A 25,222-nucleotide genomic window follows, 5' to 3' on the forward strand; every position below is an offset into this window, starting at 1 on the left:
TAAAGCTCATTTCTTTCATGTTTTTGACAGAAAATAACGCCGAAATGAAGCATTTGTGCACTCAGGTTGGTCTATACTTTTTGTCTTATCTTGATGTAAGGAATCATCTCCCAGACGTTGTCGGTGTTGTTTTGAAACACCCTACATTATCCAGAGTAAGAAAGTTACTATTCTTACTACCAGATGTCTCTGCAGAATCGTCTATAACTGTTACCCAGCTTTGATGAGCACTGGTTAATGAACGTTATAATCACATGCCAACCAGAAAGACTTTTTGACATCATAATGTGAAACACTAGTCATTTACCATTATTAAAACTAACTAACTAACTCTATGGCCTATGGAACCCGGAGGTTCAGTGCCGCGTTCACAAAAGCTCTCCACCGACTTCTATCCTTAGCTAATTGCATCCAGTTTCTACTTTGTATTCCAATCTCTGCGAGATCCATCTTAATATTGTCCTCCCATCTGCGCCTAGGTCTTCCTAATGGTCGTTTTCCTATGGGTCTACCAGTCAAGACTTTGAAAGCGTTCCTACTTTCTTCCATTCTAGCTACATGACCTGCCCACCTAAGCCTCCTAGACTTGACGACCCTAACAATGTTGGGTAAACCGTATAAACTATGTAGTTCCTCGTTATGAAGTTTCCGCCATTCCCCATTCTCGTTCCTCTTGGGTCCGAATATTCTTCTCAGGATCCTGTTCTCAAATACTTTCAGTCTATGTTCTTCCCTCAGAGTAAGCGACCATGTTTCACAACCATACAGAACAACAGGCATGATTATCGTTTTATATATTTTAAGCTTCAAATTCCTCGACAGAATTCGCGACGACAAGAGATTTTGAACCGAATAGTAACACGAATTCCCTGCTTTTAGTCGACATTTAATTTCTTCGTGAATATGATTTTCGTCTGTTAATATTGATCCTAAATATTTGAAAGTATCCACTTTATCAAAAGTATTATTTAATATTTTAACGCCTCCACAATTTGCCGTATTACGGTCCCGACGCACTTCCATGTATTTAGTTTTCTCTGCATTTACTTCTAAACCCATGTCCCTGCAAGCGTTTAATAAGATCTCTGCATTTATTTCTACTGTTCTCCTATCACCCCCTATTATTATTATTAGTGTTTATTGTAAGTTTAAAACTATGTAATAATGACTTCTTGGACTTTCAAATGAGTGTATTTAATTCCTCTTGGGCCTATGTTTAGAGGGGTCTAGCTCTTTTCTCTAAAAAATGTTACAATTTTGGTAATTTCTGCTCACATTCGGTTAGTTTGGGGTAGGGTTGGTTAGTTTAAGTTAGGTTAGGCTAGTTTAGGTTACGTTAGGTTAGTTTAGTTTATGTTATATTAGTGAAGGAGTCTCGCATAATTTTCCAAAAAATGATAGAATTTCGCTTATTTCTATTAATATTACGTTAGTTTATGTTAGGTTAGGTTAGATTTGGTTACGTTATTTTACGTCTAAGTACTTGTATCACTCATTTCTCCTGTAAATTTTGCGTTTTTTACGTGCTTCTGGACCCCTTGTACTAAACATACTCCTTCCTCTTGTCCATAATGAAACCTAATCAGTGTATTAATTTGTACTAATATACGACATAATACAGTATACATTAAACACAGTTATGTATAGATATTATATAAGGTAATACTTACTGTACAACACTGTACTATGTAATTAAGAAAATGATACAGAAATGACTATTATGCCTTATTTACATTTCTAAATCATAAATATATGGTACAAGCTTAAGCACCATATGTACTAATATTTTGTAATAATTGTAAAAACTATTTCTTTATATAGCTGTGCAATCTATCTTTATAAATTATTTTCTATTAAACTATTTATAATTTCCTATTGAGTTGATGAAGTGTAGACAACGCCAATCTATTAAAGTAATGAATGATATTTTGAGTTGAATCAACGTCTCATTAACTATTCGTTGCCCATATCCCTAATTTCAGTTATTAATAATATTGGAACGAAACGATTTTAAATACGAAGGCCGATTCATTGGGGTTTTAAAAAGAACTTCCAGTTTTTCAGACTAAAAGATAGGGACACCCTAGGAGAATTTACAGTTTATTCACAGTTATGCAGTTGTTTCTTGCTGAAATATTAGAATGACTTTAAATAGGTCAACACTGGTCAAAACTGAAAAATGAAAATGAAATGAAATTTTTCGGTTTAAGAGTCTTCATCCTGGCGAAATTAAAATACCGGTAAATTTACAGTAATTATGTGATGTCTTCAAATAGATAAAATATAATCGAAATGGGAACAAGAGCGCCCTAGACAATATTATTTTACATGAGAAACCGTTATCACGACTCACTTATCTGCTTTCGATTTCGTGCCATTTTGATAGTCTGCATTTATTTTCGCGTTTGTAAAAGAGTAGAAAACGGAAAGCCACTAGGTGACTTGTGATAACGGTACCTCACGCAAAATAATATTGTCTAGGGCGCTTTTGTTCCACATTTCGATTATCTTTCATCTAATTGAAGATATCACATAATTACTGTAAAATCATCGGTTTAATTTCGCCGGGATGAAGACTCTTAACGCCCCATGTTTATGCCTGTTAGGCTAAGGGAGACGATGATTAAGGCAAGTGAATGATGATGGAAGAATTGGCGAAATGAGAAAGTGGAAGGAAATGGGAGTCCCCTGAGGAAACCCACGGACACGATGTTGTCCATCGCAAAGCTTACTTGACCGGGGATCGAATCAGTGACCCCACGCATCAGAGGTAAGCGCTGTGCCACTCAACCATAGTCCACCCCTTGCCAAAATTGAAGTAAGTGACGGAGTAGCTTGAGTATTTCTATCAGTAGAGTATGGAAGACACATGAAAGGGAAATATTTTAAATATCGTATGAATGATATTAAACTTATGTTTGTGAAATGTTGAACAAATTTGACGAGGGGCAATAATGTAAATCCAGGATGTATGGAAGTCCCTTTCCTGTGTCGAGTACAGGGGCGCACCAACGGGGATGGGCCACCGGCAGTGTTTCTTCCAGACATGTTTCTTGGGGGGACACTGTCCCCTCGGAGCTCTGAGAGTGCTCCCTCGGAAGAGACCAAAATAGTACCTCTATAATATAATAATAACTAAAATTGTGCCGTGTGAAAATAATACGTGCTCCTCCAAATACGAGTTTGTGCCCCCCGGAACATTTTTTTTTTTCTGACGGATCCGGATCTTCCCCCAAAACTTCCTAACTCAACATACATTTGTATAGTTTCTCGATAAAACTATACTTGTTTAGCAGGAAATGATTGAGGTAGCATGAACACTTGGTCTTACACTTCATCTGCATAAAAGTAATATAGCTCTTAGGAATGAGCACGAGAAGAGTCGAGACAGGATTTTCCTGACAAAATTCGAGTCGAAACACGGCTCCTCCTATAGAGAAATATATATTTTTCGAGTCGAGACATCACATTTATAGCACATTTTCGAGATGAGACAGCCACAAATCTTGTCTCGTGCGCATCCCTAAAAGTTTTTTTTCTTTTTCTTTTTTCTTTTTTCTTTTCTTTTCTTTTTTTTCTTTTTTTTTTTTAAGAATAAAGGCAGAACTATTTTACAACTGCTTATCGTCTTTTCGGGTGGAGAATAATACCCGTTAAGTACTACATACACGTAGTGGCTCGTAGTATTGAACCCCTCCAAAGAAGCTTGGATCTCTTCCAACAAAAAATTCTGAGTGCGCGCGTGGTCGAGTATACTACTCAAGGTGGGATTCATTTTCTATTCGAGTCAAATACCACCATTGAGGGTCGAACCTGAGACCAGGGGAACAGAATGTGCACATTGAACACTAGGACAAACATTTATTTTTAAAGAGTTTGGTTTACTAAAACACTATTTTACATATTTGCTCTCGTTTTTTTTGGGGGGTATATCCGCCCGGGAGACACACAAAATCTCAAGAAAAACTTGACACATCACCATCAAATATAGCCAGTGTATAGAGTGTTAAAATTTAGGAATCGAATTGGTTTGCTGAAGACAACTCATCCACCGGAAGTGGTAGAATCAATTATTTTTCCGTTTTGAAAATTGCTCACTATAGAATAAAAAAAATAGTAATCACGATAAATTGTTTGCTTCAATCGGGTCACCGTGCATCAAAGACACACAATTTAGCCCTTAGACTATAGAGAGGAAGTTCAAAAATTCAATATAAGAAATGATACGTAATTAGAAATTCGAAACTTCCTTCATTACAATAACAATCATCTAATAACAAAGAAATTTGTCGCCGTTAGCTTGAATTGCTGATAAAGCACAATAGTTATATGATGTTTCTTACTGTTAGTGAATCAACGTTTGTGTATATAGTAACATTACGCCATTCCTTTTAATTATTGTTTGTCTGACGTTCCTGGAAGCTTTTAATCAATCCAGATTTTCTGCATACTTGAACTTTGATCTTGAACACGTTAGCTTCCTTTGATTGCGAAACCAGAAACGATAAACACAGGTACGTATTCCTTGCATACCGACACCAATAATGCTATCAGATTACAGAAAAATAGTATCAATTGATCTATTGTAATATAAAACTATGTGACAAAAGAGTTTATGTTCCGTATATTTAGTAGAGGTTACGTGCACACCCAGAAAATGTTTTCCAAGGTTGATAGATTGTGGGGAGGCACTGTGAGTTTGTGCCTCTAGTGCAGACAAAACATTTAAAAAGTTTTGTGGAGGGATGTCAAGGACATAGTTGAATCCCCTTGGTGGCCGAACCACTGACTAGGCTTTAAATGATACATTATTATTATTATTATTATTATTATTATTATTATTAGTAGTAGTAGTAGTAGTAGTAGTAGTAGTAGTAGTAGTAGTAGTAGTAGTAGTAGTAGTAGTAGTATGTGAGATCATAGAAAAAATTTTGAAAGGAAATCGGTCAAGAAATACTTTTACAAACCAATATCCATACTGCAGTACTAGGAATCTAATATTTCATCTACTCCCGCAAAGACTTTCTGCATTTAAAATACTGTAGTATTTATTCAGGATCATATATATATATATATATATATATATATATATATATATATATATATATATATATATATATCTTTTTTCTTTTATAACCTCTTTGTTATATTCCTATCGTTATAAAGAATCCTCTGCTTCAAAAAGAGGTACCGTAGTTTGTTGCGAATTAAGAAACCGCCAAACATTTTAATCTTTCGCAATATATTCCTATTGACATAAGAATTGTCCTCTTTCCTAAAGTATATAAATTGCGTGTCTTCTTTCTCTCTCTCTCTTTCCTTCTACTATATTTCTATCACCTGTCGAGTAAGATCTCCTTTCAAATAATTACCTAATCATTTTCCTTTCCTCTGTTTTAACCACGAGTGTCATTTGGAGAGGGTAGGGTCGTTGCCAATCTCGAGTTTCATAAGTCCATAGATTATAATCGATTATAAACTAATATAGTAATTAAAAAAAAACGAAATTCTTATGACTGTATAGAATCTCTCCCCTCCCATCCTTGGTAAAATCTTAAATTCGACTACTGGTTTATATCTTCTCTGTTGCCCATTCTACCCAACAGTAACACTCCATCATTCTTCTCGTTTTATCCGATATTCTTCTTGATTGGTTCAAGGCAATGAGGGTAAGGAGTTCTAAAGTAGTGTTTACGAGAGGTGACGAGACAAAAATTTTCGTGTCAAGACACGAGACGTTCCTCTTTTCAATACAAACTATATGAGGCAGTTTCTTATGCTTAGATTGGCTGCAGGTTGACCAGGGGCAGGACAGCTGAGCCAAGGCAAACGGAGGCAAGATAGGATGCAGACAGATGGCCCTGACCGTGTGACCCAATCACAACGTTAGAGAGAAGTTTGTCAACTACGTGCTCGAATATATATGCAGTACGAGACTTGGTTAAATTACTCATAGCGGTGTAGGAGGTACGGTGGGTCATTGGTAGAACACTTACCTTTGTTGCATGAGGTCCTTGGATCGACCCCCGGCCAAGTAAGCTTGTGGTGGAGAACATCGTGTCCGTGGGTTTTCTCGGGGTGCTTCCGTTTCCTCCCATATTCTCATTCTACCAATTCTTCCATCATTATTCATTTGCCTTAATCATCCGTCTCTCTTTAGCCTAATCATCCGTCTCTCTTTAACCTAATCATCCGTCTCTCTTTAGCCTAATCATCCGTCTCTCTTTAGTCTAATTTTCCGTCTCTCTTTAGCCTAATCATCCGTCTCTCTTTAGCCTAATCATCCGTCTCTCTTTAGCCTAATCACCTGTCTCTCTTTAACCTAATCATCCGTCTCTCTTTAGCCTAATCATCCGTCTCTCTTTATCCTAATCATCCGTCTCTCTTTAGCCTAATCATCCGTCTCTCTTTAACCTAATCATCCGTCTCTCTTTAGCCTAATCATCCGTCTCTCTTTAGCCTAATCATCCGTCTCTCTTTAACCTAATCATCCGTCTCTCTTTAGCTTAATCATCCGTCTCTCTTTAACCTAATCATCCGTCTCTCTTTAGCCTAATCATCCGTCTCTCTTTAGCCTAATCATCCGTCTCTCTTTAACCTAATCATCCGTCTCTCTTTAGCCTAATCATCCGTCTCTCTTTAGCCTAATCATCCGTCTCTCTTTAACCTAATCATCCGTCTCTCTTTAGCCTAATCATCCGTCTCTCTTTAGCCTAATCATCCGTCTCTCTTTAACCTAATCATCCGTCTCTCTTTAGCCTAATCATCCGTCTCTCTTTAGCCTAATCATCCGTCTCTCTTTAACCTAATCATCCGTCTCTCTTTAGCCTAATCATCCGTCTCTCTTTAGTCTAATTTTCCGTCTCTCTTTAGCCTAATCATCCGTCTCTCTTTAGCCTAATCATCCGTCTCTCTTTAGCCTAATCACCTGTCTCTCTTTAACCTAATCATCCGTCTCTCTTTAGCCTAATCATCCGTCTCTCTTTATCCTAATCATCCGTCTCTCTTTAGCCTAATCATCCGTCTCTCTTTAACCTAATCATCCGTCTCTCTTTAGCCTAATCATCCGTCTCTCTTTAGCCTAATCATCCGTCTCTCTTTAACCTAATCATCCGTCTCTCTTTAGCTTAATCATCCGTCTCTCTTTAACCTAATCATCCGTCTCTCTTTAGCCTAATCATCTGTCTCTCTTTAGCCTAATCATCTGTCTCTCTTTAGCCTAATCATCCGTCTCTCTTTAGCCTAAGTGGCATGTGGAACATTAAACTGAAAGATTTCGCTTCATTTCATTTTACAACACGTCTGGGGGCAGACAATGGTACCAAAGCACTGCCTGCCCATTACCCCTCTTCTAGCACCATCACTGCCTCGAAACCCTAAAGCTGTCCTTTTAACTAATTTTACCTTGACATGTGCAGACTTACTGAGAAAAAAAAAAAAGCAATAAATTAAAAGGACTTAACCTTGATTCTTCATGAAAATCTTGAGTAAGTTGTTAGACTGTTTCAGATGATATCCGTGGTTAATATCTCAATCAATTGTTGAATTGGGATTGCGAAGCATGCAGTATTGTTATTGTTATTATTATTACGAAATGAGTATTATTAGGACAACTTATACATTACATTGGATGCATAACACTATTACTGTATACACTTGGTTACCGATGTGTGTATATTTGTTTGTGAGGGTTGCATAAGATTCAGAAACATTTTGCATTGTATGAAGAATAGAATACTCGGCCTTGAATACGAAGAAAATAGCGCTCAACACATACATGTTAAGATTAGTAATGAGTATTAGTAGTGTTAGACCAGTATTAGAACAATGGTCTATTGCAACACCTGTTGCGGAAGACTGAAGTAACAAGTGGCATCATCAGAAACAGTTTAACTGGCACTTCACCAGACAAGAGGCGGATCGTGAGAGAAGTCATACGGGTTAAAAATTGATTTTTTTGCTTCAAACTTAAGAGGCTTCATCACAGCGAAATTAAAGTATCACTAATTTTACAGTAATTATTTAATATATTCAAATAGATAAAAGATAATCGAAATATGGAACAAGAACGCCCTAGACAATATTATTTTACATGAGATACCGTTACCACTACAAGCCAGTTGAAATTCGGCATTTATTTTCGTGTTTCTAAATTGCTGCAAACGGAAAGCTACTAGGTGACTCGTGATAACGGTACTTCATGGAAAATAATATTGTCTAAGGCGCTCTTGTTCCAAATTTCGATTATCTTTTATCTATTTGAAGATATCACATAATTACTGTAAAATTAGTGGTATTTTAATTTCGCTGTGATGAGGTCTCTTAAGAGTCCAGCCGGGGACAGTGAGCACAAATCAGTCGCCTTTACTTACTCACTTCGGTGCGAATGTGGGTTGACTCTTAATAGTTGAGTTGATTTTGAGTTCAACATCCCGTTCAGCAGCGAGGCTATATGAGACGTGAACCTACTGATTAACGCAGAATCCGAACCACATGAGCTCCCGCCGGGAATCGAACCCGGGTCTCCCACGCCAAAGGTGCGTACGTTAACCGCTTAGCCACGGAGGAGCTCTGACTCTTAATAGTAGCTTCTTATCAAAAATGTAATTAATAAAGTAAAATCTCTTTCTTTCAGTCTCATGTGGTTCGGATTCCACGTTAATCAGTAGGTCCACGTCTCATATAGCCTCGCTGCTGAAAGGGACGCTAAACTAAAATCAATCAATCAATCAATCTTTCTTTCAGTTTAACGTTCCACGATTACACCTCTTAGGCTAAGGGAGACGGAAGTGAATGATGGAAAAATTGGTAGAAAGAAAATTTAGGATGGAACGGGAGTACCCCGAGAAAATATACAAAAATGATATTGTCCACCACAAGGTTGCTTCGACGGGGATTGAATCATGGACCCCACACTAGAGGTAAGGGCTCTAGCAGTGAGCCACTGTGCCTCTCAAAAGAAAAAGTCTTGAATGCAAGATATATATATATATATATATATATATATATATATATATATATATATATATATATATATATATATACAATAAAGAGCCTAAAAAATATTGTTATAATAATAAATGAGTAGATCAGGTTAGAACAAGAAAAAATGGTTTGATAATTGTGATGCTGTTGTTTATATCCACACCTAAGTGACCGTAGTTCGAAGAAGGTTCAAAATTATATATCTAAAATTAAATTAAATTTCTAGCACAATAGCCCTCGGAGCGCCAGGTCCTACCAGCCGGCTTGTTCTATTCTATCCTTTGAGGTGATATGTGGTCAGCACCAAGGGCGACGATTTGGGTGGGGGGCACTCAGACGCAGAATGTATATATATGAGGATGTTAAGACAAACTGCATTCAAATTATGCCAAATATCGTATATTCATAAATACACTAGGGGGGCCCACATGAGCTTTGGGGGGCCCTATCCCCACAGGATCGGCGCCCTTGATCAACACATCGGTTCCCCTCGCCACTAATGATGACCTTCTAGCAACGACACCGACTTCCAAAATTTCTGTGGGTGCATATCAATAGCAGGACGTTTTAGCCCATATGTTTTCAGCGAAGGCTCGATATTTGATTGATTTATTTTTAGTTAAAATCTTTTATGAACACTGTCATAAAGCGCTGTGAAGTGATAAAGTACAATGCACCGGTACTATAAGAATGAGTTGGGGCTGCTCTAGCTCAGTCGCTAACATGCTGACTTAAACGTAAGAGAAACGGGTTCAAACCTGGGTCAAAACTAAAAAGCTTGTGGGTGCGCCGCACTCTCAAAATTATTTGTGTGGGTGCTGGAGCCCCGGAGCATCCACATAGTTGGTGTGCATGCCTTCTAGACCATACTTGGTTACTTCTTTACTTCAAGTAGCTCTCAAATGGTGCTTGCAACGTTGGGTGGTCACCACCACACAATATGGTGACGGTCTCACATCTTTCCTCTGACGTGGCCCGGCATTGCTTGACTTCGCTGATCTCACGAGAAACGGTGTTCTAGTGCAGCTAAGGTATTGGTTAAAATTATATACAGGGTGTTTCAAAACAACACCTACAACGTTTGAGATGATTCCTGACACCAAAATAAGACTAAATGTATAGACCAACCTGGGTGCACAAATGCTTCAATTCGGAGTTACATGCTTGCGAAAACATGAAAAAATGAACTTTAAGCTAAATAGCTTCAAAACTATGGGACCTACCATAGTCGGGTCAAGACTTCACTTACTTAACAAATATGTGCGCTATTCAAAAATACAAGTTTCAGAATCCCAAAGTACCCACGCAACAATTTTTATAGAGGGAGTTTGGCTGCAGGCATATAATTTGAAGTACTCACCAACTACCTCTATAAAAATTGTTGCGGAAGTACCGCAGAATTATGAAACTTGGATATTTCGATAGTGCACATACTAGTTCCTAAGTGAAATCTTGACCCGACTACAGTAGGTCCCGTAGTTTTGAAGTAAAGTTCATTTTTTCATCTTTTCGGCAGCCTATAGCTCCGACAGGAAGCATTTGTGCACCCCGGTTGGTCTATGCTTTTTGTCTTATCTTGGTGTCAAGAATCATCTCCCAAACGTTGTCGGTGTTGTTTTGAAACACTTTGCATATTTTTATTCGTATGCCATAATTTGGGGGATATAAAATCAATACGGTAAACTAAAAGAACCTTATCGTGTTTTAAACAGTTATGTTGATTTATATGATATGTTGAAATATGTGTAGATATATTTAGAAGAGAATTTATACACTAGTAGTTAACTCTTTAACTTTTAACCATAACACAGCTATATGATGTTAAGATGCTTGGTTGAAATCTTACAGTGGTAGCCCTTGTATGTAGAGAGGGAAGTGGTCACGAAGTTTATGACTCATGATCCAGATGACCCACAGGCAGTCAGACCCGGTGACTCAGTCAGACCATGGCCCGGAGTGACCCTGACCTGACCTGGAGCGATCTGGGCAGATCCCAGTGACCATGAATAATTCAAGGAGATCCGAGAGACCTGGAGTGAACCGGCCAGTTCACAGTGACCCGGAGTGATCTGGAAAGATCCCAGTGGACCATAATGATCCGAACAGATCCCAGTGATCTCGATTCTGAGAAGCGAGACCCAGATCCGGAACGGACTAAGACAACACACGTGGCCCAAGTGACCAATGACTCATTGCACCACTGCTTATGGGAAGCTACGTCGGTAAACATTTAATTGTTATCGCTTCACACAAAGAAAAGAAAACTTCAGAACATTATGTACAAGACCTAGTATGTTAGATAATGTTTCTTCCCTTAGCCTGTAGAGATAAAATTTAGTTCTTTTTACTGATGTGACATCCCTCAAGAACCGCCACAGAGAACATCAAAATTGCAACCCTATGAATGATATACAGAGTGGCCCAAAAGTAGGTATACACCCCTGCATTGATCAAGTATAACATTCTAGCTTATGGGTTTATTTGCTTCGGTTAAGTAAAAAGGCTTTAAGAACAAATAATAAAGAAACTGATGGATAACAAGAAGAACTTACATGAAATACAGAGAGCTGATCAGTACGGAACTGTATACCTACTTTTGGGCCACCCTATATATTAACATTTGAAGATTATTAAAGGCAATTTTAATAGATTATGATAGAGAATAGAAGAATATAGAAGAATCCAAGGACAGTTAGGGTCTTCCTGATTTCCAAGTTTACACATGATAAACTGCAACTTTGACACTTAATCGTAGTTTAGAATAGTGAAATGACTCCCTTGACACCTTGACCAAATTCTGCGATCGTTCACACATACAAGCCAAAAGATCATCGTTCCCACGTCTACGTGTCATTCTACACCGAAAAATCCTCAGAAAAATCTAGGTTTAAAATACTATCTCGCAATTTCTCTATTTCGTTAGCGAAAGTAACAAGACAGCATTTGACAATGGGAAGATGTTAAGAAATTCATCTTTGATGACATGTGCTAGATTCTTCAGTCTTGCTACATGTTGAGGAATGGGAACAAGGAAAAAAAAAAAACTCATGTGTTCAAGGTAACAATATATGAATCAAACATCATAAAAATGTTTGTTTCCTTATTATCAGTGTGCAACAACAGTTAGATAGATGTATGGAGTTAATAACTAAAAATGTATACTTATTTCTCTGAAGGAAATGTGCAATATATGTGTATCAGCAATATAATAAAAAAAAATGCAACTCAAGAAGGTAGTTCGTACAATAAAGAACATGTATATTTGTGCAACGAGTAAGACTCTACCGGTATTCTCATTCTTATGGTCATCCTTATCTCGGCGTAATATCTTTAGCATTGTCCACAAAGGGTGTAAGTAGTGATGCTCACGAAACGAGATATTTCTCGTCCCGTCTCGTTTCGAAACGAGACGGGAAATAGCTTTTAAAATTCGAGACGAAATGAAGAATATGACAATTCGTGTATCGTTTTCAAGACTAAATAAATAAATAAAAATCATGAGTCTCATGGACAACACTAGTTCCCTAAAGTCTTAGATTTCAAACACTATATTAGTGTTGCATGACTATAAGTTATAAATTTATATGGTGATTATACGAAGAGAATGAAGAGCATTTATCAACGTTTAAGCAGGGGGTTAAAGTGTGGGGGAACGCTGGGGTACGCCGTTACCACACTTCCAAAAATATTTATGGCGTTCACCCTACTTCCTAAAAAGTATAATGGGCAAAGATGTGCACGGTGGGTGACGTAACGTCATGCGTCCCTCTACCTTTTCAGATCCGCTTTTACCCTTGCGTTTAAGGATATGCAAATCATTACACAATGGATATCGCATCCTCCTGGAATCCCTCGTAACGAAGAAGGATGCTGATAACTTTTATGAACTCCCACCACAAATTGAATTGTGGGTCTCCTTTCCCGGGTGCGTAGGTTACGTTAACTAATTTATCCACTAGAGAATCCCTTGATTAGACAAAGTGAAACTGTCATTGTTTTGAATCCAAGTTCGGGCATGAGCTTCTCTTACTTGCCTTAGAATTTTTTACATTGGTGTTCGTGTCCTCGTTGGAATGGTTTGAAGGAAAGTAAGTACAAAATATGACAAGTAAAATGGACAATTAGGATTTTTTAAAAAAAATACCGTTCTCTTGTGGTAGAAGATGTCTCTGGTTCGACGACAAGCTATGTGGATTTACGATCCACAACATTACGGTTTTGTCAGGATTTATCCGTTTCATCTTTACGTGTCTTCGGATTGTACTGATATTTTTACAGTCATTTCGTTAAACGTCTACAGTTTTTATGAACTGCAAGACATATGCATGAGACGCCAAACTAAAGATGCCATTTCATTTACAAGTGAAATCGTGACGTCATGGTCTTCCGTGCGAGAGGAACATACACTAACTATATATGTAGAAGGATCTCATTAGTTCGAGGTTTGTAGCCAGGTGAGTTGTACAAAGTTTCGTTTAAAATCTGATAAGTAGTTCGACTTCCTCTGTAAGCAAGAGGGCACTGTGGCTCAGTGGTAGAGTGCTTATTTCTTGTGCATCGGGTCCCTAGTTCGATTTCAGGTCAAGTAAATTTGTGGTGGACAACATCGTACTCTCGTTTCCTCCTACATTATCAACCCATCAATTTTTCCATCATTATTCACCCTGCCTCAATCATACCTCTTCTTTAGCCTAAAGAGCGTAATTATGGAACGTTAAACTCAAAGATTTCAAGATTTTTTTCTGTTTCCTTTGAAATGAACTCGAATTTTAAGTCCCTTAGTTGGTGAGAAATAAATTTTGTCACATATAATGTTAATATGTAGTAGTCAAATTTAATTTAATATTCTTTAGTTTTATATGTACAGTAATGCAAATTCATTTTGAAGAAGCAATTTAATTTTTTTTAACAAAAGAGACACTGACCAAAGCTTAAAACTTTACTTTATTTTAAATTATAATTTGTAACTGTTTCGGATATCTAGCATATCCTTCTTCAGACACGATCGAAATTAATGAAAATACTAGGCTTGAAGAAGAAGTCAATAAAAAATATATCTTTAATTAAAATTCCAATCCATATGAAAGAAAATAGAAAAATAGTTATTTATATAAATGAAGGGCTAAAAGCAAAGATGGCATAGGTACTCTACATCGTTAATGTCAAATAATCAATCAATTTAACTACTCCACTTACGACGACAGCTGCTTCACTTTTATTTAAGAGTCTTCATCCCGGCGAAATTAAAATACCGCTAATTTTACAGTCATTATGTGATATCTTCAAATAGATAAAAGATAATCGAAATGTGGAACAAAAGCGCCCTAGACAATATTATTTTGCGTGAGGTACCGTTATCACAAGTCACCTAGTGGCTTTCCGTTTTCAGCTGTTTAGAAACGCGAAAATAAATGCCGATTTTCAAAATGGATCGAAATCGAAAGCAGATAAGTGAGTCGTGATAACAGTATTCTCATGTAAAAGAATATTGTCTAGGGCGCTCTTGTTCCACATTTCGATTATCTTTTATATATTTGAAGATATAACATAATTACTGTAAAATTAGCGGAATTTTAATTTCGCCGGGATGAAGACTCTTAAGGGTAAAGAAAATCCTGTCTAGAATTTTTACATGCATTTTCTGAATTTTTATTTTGCAAATTTGTGCGGTCTCGGATTCGATTCCCGGAGAGGGAGTCACTCGGTCGTAAAAAGTGTAAAAGTTTTCTCAAGCCAGCCATCTGGAATGAGGTTTCCCTGGGTTTTCCTTATTCACACCGGCCGGGATAGTGCCTAACATGCAGGTCCCAGGCCGCTTCCTTCCTTCCATTTCCTCGGATAGTATAGTAGCCAAGGGGGATAGTCATCCCTCATACGTGACGGGGCTAACATGATCATAGATGCCGAAAGCCCAAAAATGTAACTCCAATCTTGGAAATTCTAATCCTAATCTTGCAAATTTGTGTTTACCAATAGCAACGATAAGTAAGTATTAGTTGTTCTTCCATACGGAACAGGCCATTAAAGGCCTAAAGTCTATATATGGAGCAGGAACGCACCCACTGGACTCGGATACCCCCCTCCGCCGCCTTCCCCAAAGAAAAACTTTATAACTCAAAATAAATTTGTACACTTTTTTAACACTGTACTTGCTCAGCAGAGCATTGATTCATGTAAAAACTTGATCTTACAATTCATCTATAGTCTCTCTTAAAAAACAATCTGGTTCTATCATTTCTTTAAGAATATTGGTGCAAATACTTATAATTTCGTGTACTCTTTTCGGATGTAGATAACACCGGTTACTACACAGACGTAGTACCTTGCGGTATTGAACCCTCCTGGAACTTTGTATAATTTTAGGAATGTGTATGCATATTTAAATATGCTTAATTTTTGCATAATATCTTGCTGGAGAGAGGGTTAAAACTCTGAAACCTCCCTTTTGTGTACGCCACTGTGTGGTAGAGATGAATGCTCTACACTTTCTTGACTTCGTTACTCAAGGAGGTTATATAATCTTCATGCTCCACGCTCGAGCCCCTTTACTTTCCCAGGTTGTGCCAGTTACCCCCTTTAAAAGAGGCTGATGAATCTCAATACACCAGATAGGTCGATTTTAAAGGGGGCGCGATGGTTCAGTGGTAGAGCGATCACCTCCGGTGCTTATGGTCCCTGGCTCGATCCCAGCTCGCGCCGTGTGGATTTTATGGTGGACAAACACCGTGCCCGTGGGTTTTCTCAGGGTTCTCCCGTTTCCTCCCACTTTCTTCATTTCACTCATCTCTCAACACCGTCTCCTTTAGCCTAACCGGCATAAAACTTAAAGATTTCATTTCATTTTATAGGTGGATTTTAAATGAGTTGACATCTAGTTCCATGTTTCTGCATAAATTTACAGCGAGAAATGTGAATTCAACCAGAAAGTAACGTATTTACGTAAATTAATTGACTGGACCGCAGATGTTTAAAACAATCAGTAAGAATTCTACTGAAACAAGTTATTATACTTATATACTAGACATTTACATAAATTTGACATTACACGATGAATTATAACTAGGCTCATATCCACGGGAGGGCTAGAGTGGGCCGGGTCCCCCCTAAATTTTCACTGCCCCCTAAAATTTTCACGATAGGCTTGCAAATGAACTAGCTATAATATGGTGATGAACTATAATATGGTTCGATCGCCCCCCCTAACTTCTACCGGGCCCCCCTTCATTTTGGGCTGGCTACCGGTCTAATTATAATATTGTTTCTATGAATATTGTCAAATACAATTACATAGAATATTTTCCCTAATATTAAGTAATTTGATTTTGGTTTCACTTACAGAAATGCCAAATTAACAGAAAATGTGATTAAAAGATGACGGTAATTGCAAAAGTGGGTGAATTAAAGAGCACCCTGAATGACAATTGCAAGGAGACAGAAAATGCTTTGCTAATTTAGCGCTTTTTATTTTCTCTTAATAGTTTTCAACGCAAAGCTGAATGCAGTCTTCAAACTAAGTAAAATTGTCAAGATTTATGAACACCACTAAATATTTTAATTTTCAAAGCTTTGAAATACGGAGGAAACAGATACTTAGTTGTATTTGGTCTAGGAATTAATTCGTGCGGGTGGACAAGAGATGGCGCAACGAACGGAGCGTCCCACAGTTCCGTGTATCCACACATGTGTTGCAAACCCCTGTCATCGCGTATCGTTCGTAGTATAGAGCAGTGGATTAAAGCGTCAACAACACCAGTTTGTAGTTAAGTGAACATGGCGCAATTTGTGCCTGATAAAGTGTTTTTGCGGGGTGTCCTGCTGCATTACTTTAACATGCAGAAAAGTGCGACTGAAAGTCATCGTATTTTGGTGGAAGTGTATGGTGACCATGCTCTAGCTGAGCGAACGTGTCAGAAGTGGTTTGCACGGTTTAGAAGTGGTGATTTCGGCTTGGCAGACCAAGAGCGAGCTGGGCAGCCAAAAAAATTTCAAGACGAAGAATTGACAGCATTGCTCGAGCAGGATTCGTGTCAAACGCAGGAACAACTTGCAGCAGCATTAGGCGTTGATCAAACAACAGTCTCCAAACGCTTGAAAGCCATGGGAATGATTCAAAAGATGTCACATTGGGTTCCACATGAATTGAAAGACAGAGACGTTGAAAGACGAAAAACCATTTACGAATTGCTGCTTCAACGACAGAGCAGAAAGGGGTTTCTGCATCGAATTATTACGGGTGATGAGAAGTGGATCCATTACGAGAACCCAAAACGAAAAAAGGCCTGGGTGAAACCAGGTGAACCAGGTCCATCACAACCAAAACGAGATATTCACTGTGCAAAGGTTATGCTGTGCATATGGTGGGATATGAAAGGTGTGGTGTACTATGAGCTGCTGCAACCGGGTGAAACTATGAATGGAGAACGTTATCGACGACAATTAATGCGTTTGAAGCAAGCTCTGGCCAGAACACGACCAGAATGGGAGAACAGACATGATAAACTTATTGTTCAACATGATAACGCTCGCCCACATGTCGCAAAACCGGTCAAAACCTATTTAGAAAATGTCGGATGGGAAGTTTTACCCCACCCGCCGTATTCACCAGACATTGCTCCTTCGGACTACAACTTGTTCGATTGCATGAACAACGATTTGATTGGACAGCGGTTTACTTCTTCAGAAGATATCGAAACATGGGTCTCTGACTGGATCGCTTCCAAGGATGAGGACTTCTTTCGCCACGGAATCCGTACATTGCCTGACAGATGGGCGAAAGTGGTGGCTAGCGATGGACAATATTTTTCTTAAGGTATTTATGTATTTTGTGTTTGTACTACAGCTTCAATGTGTGCGTACCAACCGCACGAATTAATTCCTAGACCAAATATGTACGGTAATCCATAAGTATCCTCCATTTGCTTACAAATCAGACAACGCAGGTGAGATAAAAACGTTATTCTTTTGCAATTGCAGGACTCACAATCGAACATCTTTACTGAAGATTTCAAAGGCATTCCTGAGTCCATGAAGTTAAATATTGATATAACTTCTAAAATATATAGGTAGAATATTGCCCAACTTACTTTCAAACTTTACATGATATCTTTCAGTTTTCCTTCTGTGGTAGAGTGCTAATCTCTGGTGCTTGGGTCTCTGGTTCGATCCCCACCCAATTAAGTTTGTAATAGACAATATTGCGTAGTTTGGTTTTCTCGGAATATTCCCGTTCCTCCCCCCAACACATTCTCATTCCTAATTTTTTCCGTTACAATTCACTTGCCTTATTCATCGTCTCCCTTAGCCTAAGGAGCATAATTGTGGGGGACGTTAGACTGAAAGATTTCAGTTTTTCGAGTCTCAAGGTAAAATGGATCTAGGAACTAGAGCTGGACTATTTTTAAACAACTGAATATTCTTAAAACTGAAGTAATTACTCTGAAGGTTCCTAATTGATGCTATTATCATATGCGTTTCTAAACGGCGTGACAAACATCTTGGCATTTGAAGGCTGCGCTCCAAATTTCCTTTAAATGCTGCTAGCAAATGAGAGGCCAGCGGTATTGCCACGTTTATTTTGTACACATCCTCGTCTATCCTCTGTCAAATGATCGCACTGTACTTTGTCTGCTTTGCCATAGTCACTCCCCTTTACCACTTGGCAACGTCGCGCCAGAGCTTGCGTTTTATTCGTTCAGCTAAAATGCCAAGATGTTTGTCACAGGCTTTAGTTATTTCTCTAGTAGAAAGGTCGGAAAAAGAAACAGTGATTTCAACAGTTTTAGCGAGGACAAACTTTTATGAAGAGACGTTATAGCCACATCACAGATTTGATATAAAAAAAAAAATAAGTATTTAATTATTGTTGCTAGCTTTCGAATCATTAATAGTTGATATATTACTTGTTAATGCAGAAATAGATTGTCCTTTCTTACTTAATATGCTTCGTCTTATAGTCGCAAGTCAAAGTGTATATCCCACACTAAGTATTTTTGTTTTTGCATAGTTCACTTCGAAACATAACGTCCTTAGTTCCAAAAAATAGTTGGAAAGTTTACACTATTACATATTCTATTGTTATTTCATATGGCAATAGATGGTAAGCAAGCAATTGATTTTACAATACGAACACGTGACAGGTATACAGGCGAAAATACGGGACAGGACAAAGGCATTATGTTTTGATTTTACAATTCTTGTCTTTCTTTCTTTCTTTCTTTCTTTCTTTTTTTTTACCTATGTAACAGTGGCGGCTTTTGAGGAAAGTAACATTGATAATGTCGTTATGGGAATTAGTATACATTTTATCACCACAAGTTGTATACAAAAATTAATATGTGATTTTAAGTTTTCTTCCATTAGCTCATAGTGATAAAATGTGTGTGTGTGTGTGTGTGTGCAAGGGCACCCATCAGGGAAGGGGCAAGGTGGGGCGCTCGCCCCCTAGAGGAAATTGTACTTCAGAATATCGAAAATCCAATAGAATTTTTACAATAGTTAGAACTATTTTTGAAACATCGCTTTTACTTGCCCCCCTTGGGAACCACAACATGGGCGTCCTTGTGTGTGTGTGTTTTTATGTGACTTCCTTCAAAAGAAGCCTCTGGTATGGAAGAAAAACAATTTATAAAAGTGAAGTAAAATATTTTAAGTTTTACGTCTCATGGATAGGCCATGTAGGCTAACATGGTGATGATGAGAATGAATGAAATAATGAAATGAAAATAATGTAAGAGGAAAGGAAAAAACTCAAACAAAACTCACGCCACAAAGCACATTGACACGAACTGAGATCGAACCAAGGACTCTACGCACCAGAAGTGAACACCCTACCTCTGAGCCAATGCGATCCCTGAAACAAGCATAGTACGTACATTTATAACTTGTAGAGAATTACGGAAGAAAAAAGAGGTTTGTTTGAAAGATGTTCATCGACGAAACTTAACAAGGCATGATAAACAGGTTGTCATTTTTCAAACTATTGTACCCATGGTTTCGGGTTGAATTTTCGCTGCGTTCGTGCCAATTAAGAAGAGATTTGAATTGGGAGAAAGGGAACTCAGGTCTGAAAAGACAAAAATAACAGTCAGCAGTACTGAGGTTATATGAGACAGGACCTTACCGTTAAAAATGAGACTCGAAATACTTCTCGGATTTCTACCCGAAGCAAGCAGCAGCACTACTGTGTATATAATCCAAGACCACGTTTACAGAAGTTAAGATAATGAGAAATGAATGAAATGGTGGAATGAAGAAAGTTGGAGGAAACGGGAGAACCCCGAGGAAACAAACGCACACAGTGTTTGTCCACCACAAAGTTCATTTGGCGCGAGCTGGGATCGAACCCGGGACCCCAAGCACCAGTGCTGAACGTTCTCCACTGAGCCACCGCGGCCCCAAAGAGCTCAGATAAAATGTGATATATTTTCTAATTTACTGTCATTAAATTATATATTAAAAACTTCTGATGTGAAGAGTCTTTGGTTCGATACCAGGCCATGTGAATTAGTGGTGGACAACATCGTGTTTGTGGGTTTTCTAGGAGCTCACCCGTCTCCTCCCACATTCTCGGTTTCATCATTTCTTTCCATAATCCTTCATTTTCATTAATTAACCGTGTCCTTTAGCCTAAATGAAATTAGTATGGGAGACGTTACTTTCATTTTCACTAGTTTTTCAAAAGAAACTAACAAGGGTCGGAGACCTCATTGAAGGATCTTTGAGAATCACGAACGAATTAAATTAACAATAGAAATCTGTCAAAATTTACACTGCAAAATAAATGGTGGTAGATGAAGTGTATAGAAAGATAAGGTATGGAAGTCATTTTTCAAATTTAATATGTATTTCCAGCTTTTCGAGCATTTCCGTGCATGTAAATTACCAGAAAGACAGACGAAATTGTTAAACGAAAACGAGGCTCATACATACGCGTGCTAAATAAACCACAAATGATGAGCACTATTAAAAAGAATATTTATTCAAAAAATAGTAAATAAACGAAACTCGCTTTAGTTCCGCAAAGGAACAAAATTTATTCGACTTTCCTATATTTGAAAGAAATTTGTCCTTCTTTCTAAGTATTCATTTCTTTGACTCTCCAATATGTTATCTTATTGAAGCTTAATTTAATTACAGACAAGTGTTGAAAATTCATTTCCTAGTTTATTTCTATAAACGCGTCCTATTAACAGTTAAGATGTCAGAAAATATACCAGAAGCTTATTGCTTGTTCTTCTTAACTGGGCGAATTCTATAATTATTCTTTTAAAAATGCATATACTTACGAGAATCTTCGGCATCGTTCAATGGAAGACACAAAGCGATCAAGCAGATGAAAACAGCGAAAGTTGTTCCTGCAGTCATGGTGTACTACGTCCAACTACTTCCGTGCCTAACTGTCAAGTGACTGACAATTTCCCTCGATGCGCTGTGCAGAGCTAACACCACTAAAGCTCTTCAGCAATACTAACTCAATGTATCAACACCAATCAGTTGTGTCGAACTGACCTAAACTTAGAACTTTGGACTTGGCTGAAGTTCCGATCTCCTCGATTGAGCCACTAACGCATATAATATACGCAGATCGAAAGACGCCGGTACATATAGGTCCGTTATGCAATGCGGCGGGCTTATAGAGTACGACGAGTCCCTGACATCGTCTCAATTTTGCGGCGGGAGAGGTTAGGAGGGGAGAGGAAACCAAAACAACAACTCGCGACGAGAGAGAAAGTTAAGGAAAAAGAAAGGTCGCTATCCTGTCGTCCTCACCTCATCGCGTTGTTCTAAACGTGTGTCAGAATCCTATAGCACACGTGATCGAAAGCCTTCTACAAATCACAAGTGCCATAATGCAATTTAATTAAAGAATTCTTAATCTTGTACGGTACTGAGAATTGTGAAGGCCCTCATCAAAGATCCTTACACGCTTTTCTATATATAAAAAAGATGTGTAACTTAAAGTTCAAGTGAAAGATGAAAACGAAAACAAAAAAGTTGTCAATGCACTTAGAATGACATTGCATCCAAACTCAATGCAACTCGCAGTAATTAAAAATATAACATTTTTTTTATTTCTTTCCTGAAACTTGAATCACAATGTCATTTGACGAAGAAAAGGCCCAAGGATATAGGACAAGGAATTTCGCAAAGTTGTATTTCCTTATTGATTTAATTATTTTTTTTAAATTCTCATAAAATAATCCAAAAAGAAAACTACGATTTCTAAGTTTCCTTCGGACGGAACAAAAAATCCAAGGTTCGATTCTAGGTTACCCTCAAATTAAGTTTTCAACAAATTAGTGCGTAATTAGGAGGTATTTTTAAAATGATGCCCACGTAACAGGAAAGATTACGTTTTTGAGATTACTGCGTTTCGATTCTCTTGGATGATATAACTTGTACAATTTGCAACAAAAGTAATAACATATAAAATGTTACATAAAATGTTTGGGACATAAAATGTGCCATTTTCGCCGTCGTCTTTTGACTGTACTCATTCGAATATAATTTCTTTAAATTCATTAGCTTGAACATGAAACTTGTAAGCCATAATATTTCAAGAAAGGTTACTCTGCACTTTCAGCAACTTATATTAGTTCTCAAAGAAGGCATTTTGAAACAAACAGTGTCATTTCAGATTTTGGTTGGCAAGTTTCTCCGTCGATATATGTATAATTTTAGGCTATTAATTAGTATATTGTTATTTCATTGATTAAAGAATATACAGCTTAAAGTTAGGAAGGAGACAATTTCGTTCTTTCCCCCCTAAAAAGACATGTTCTTATCTCGGACTTCATATTTATTAATTGTTTTTCTTTTATGTGACATATTTTCCCCAAACATGTGAGTATTTTTTCAGGTTTAACTAAAGATCAAAATCTTTTAATATTAAAAAATGTCTACCTTTTAATTTTGAAAACAGATTCTTACCTAAGCACATATTTCCATGTATGAGATATGTATATTCACAGTTAACATCACCGTTACCCAAGAAGCTATTAACGTATTGAATCTATTGAATCCATTAAAGAACGTACCCAAGATAATCGTTCTAGGTATTAATTGCTTAGAAAAAAAAGAACTCTTAAGTTAAACTTTCGTTCAAGAGTTTTCGTCGGGAGTAACGGACGAACGGACAGACGTGTTATAAGTCCCAGAAGCGTCATTCTGATAATGATTCGAGATATGAAAATGCTAAAACAATGGCGCTAGGATAACAATGTCGATTCGTTTCGGGTCGAACGGAACTTGTTATTAGTAATAGACGTGTAATTGCAATGCGAATTTTGAAAATGATTATCAGCAGTGATAAGGTCTAGCATGCTTTTCTACTTGTGAAAATTTATTATTTTTATTTAATTGTTCTTAATAATTAATGTATTATATTTAAATCATTATTGTATTATTTATACAGGGTGGTTCAATGAAACGGGTAATTTTGAATCTAGAATTAGCAACACTGGCTGGCATTTGTTTGGGACCGATAAGACAACATTGATAAGACTTTTCCATTTAGTAAGAATGAAATATTGAAGTTCTGTGAAACGTGTGTTCGCTGTGAAAGCATTTGATAAGAACGGTGACATTCTATGACCTCCAAAAAAATCCCTTGAACTCAGTGTTTGCAGTTTCTCTTTGTGACGACCTGTGGGGATATCTCAGAAGCAGAAAGTATAGTACACGTCTGTCTAGCAAACATCGTCGAACTGAAATTGAGAATTAAAGAACTTACTGGCGTTCTACGAGACTTAATAAACTGAGAATTCCAGCGAATTTCTAATATCACAACGTGTATGCCGAGATTGAGGACATCTTTCCGATGTCGTCGCCAAGAAGCAAAGTGACATGTAAGTAGTGATTGTTAATGGCAGACTCTTTACATGCATCTGAATCATTAAATATATTATTTCCTTTGTTGATTACTGTATTTTATGTCAATTAAAATTTTTTCCAGTTTTCCTGCGCCACCATGTATTGATACAATATTCTGTTTACCCAAGGGAAGTGGCGCTTCCAGAGCTTCTATGGAAAGACACACCCCTGAATAACAGTGAACTTTTGTCATTATTTTCCAGAGTGGCGACTCTACAGTGAATTTCCATTGGTAAAAATTAAAATTTTATCTCCACAAATGAAAGGAAGGAAACTTACGTAGTGTAGCTACTAATTCTTGGCAAGAATTAGATCGAAATTACATAAAGTTTCCATCTCTTAGTTGCCACGTTATATATACCACAACAGCCGTCACTGGTATGTTCTAAAATATGACCTTGTTCTTTATATAAGATCGCTGTAGCTCAGTGGTCTCTAGCGCTGGTCTAGTGGCAAACGCGTGCGTCTTTGTTGTACGTGGTCCCGTCTTCGGTTCTCGGTGGAACTGTCTTTTAGAATTTTAACTGTCTTCTATATTTATGTGTTCGTGTTACTAGCGAACCCGGTAATCCTCAACAGTCGAAACAGAGAAAATAAAAGTCAGGATTATTTTTTCTTTTTTCTTTTTTCTTTCTTTTCTTTTCTTTTTTTTTTTTTATTAAAGTGCCAGATATCTTTCCTCTGACACGTGCAGTCCCTGATCCAATCCGAGCTCCCGTCAAGTACGCCTTGTAGTCTACAAATACCGTGTGGGTGGGTTTTCGCGGAGTTCTTCCGTTTTCTTCCACTTTCGCTATTCCACCATTATCATCCATCTTAATAACACCAGGGGGACACGGTGGTTCAGTGATAGAAGCTTACCTCTTGTGCACGGCGTTGCTGGTTCGATCCCCGGACAGGTAAGTTTGTGAAAGACAACATTATGTCTGTGTGTTTCCTCGCGATTTCTCATTCTACTAATTCTTCCATCATCATTCACTTTCCTTAATCATCCGTCTTCCTTAGCCTGACAGGCATAATCATGGGATGTTACGCTAAAAGATGTAATTTCTTTTCCTCAATAACACTGCCTATCTTAGTCTCGGCGATTAATCGTCAAGCGTTAAAACCAAATTATTTTGTTCTAGATTAATTTAGTCTTTCATCATGATATATTTTATGTTGGTATAAAATTTGTTGAGTTGAGTCGACTTTCAGTTTAACGTCCCGTTCAGCGGCGAGGCTATACGAGACGTGGACGTACTGATTAACGTGGAATCCGCACCTCGTGAGCTCCTGCCGGAAGTCAAACCCGGGACTCCCACGCCAAAGGCGCGAACGCTAACCGCTTAGCCACGAAAGAGCTCGGTATAAAATTTATGTATAT

At 37.7% G+C, this 25,222-nt stretch overlaps 1 protein-coding gene across 1 annotated transcript in view; it reads right to left on the reverse strand.

The window, feature by feature from the left end:
• LOC145677530 (protein takeout-like) overlaps window positions 1-21,615 on the reverse strand; it is a 43,620-nt gene extending 22,005 nt beyond the window's left edge. The window contains exon 1 of the mRNA XM_081748004.1: window positions 21,270-21,615. Within this exon, the coding sequence (XP_081604130.1) occupies window positions 21,270-21,348 (79 nt within the window). The 5' untranslated portion in view covers window positions 21,349-21,615. The remainder of the gene's footprint in view (window positions 1-21,269) is intronic.
• Window positions 21,616-25,222: the final 3,607 nt, after the last annotated feature.

Source organism: Thermobia domestica, unplaced genomic scaffold (assembly GCF_964235325.1).
Source record: "Thermobia domestica unplaced genomic scaffold, izTheDome1.hap1.1 HAP1_SCAFFOLD_995, whole genome shotgun sequence".
In the NCBI taxonomy this organism is placed as follows: Eukaryota; Metazoa; Arthropoda; class Insecta; order Zygentoma; family Lepismatidae; genus Thermobia; species Thermobia domestica.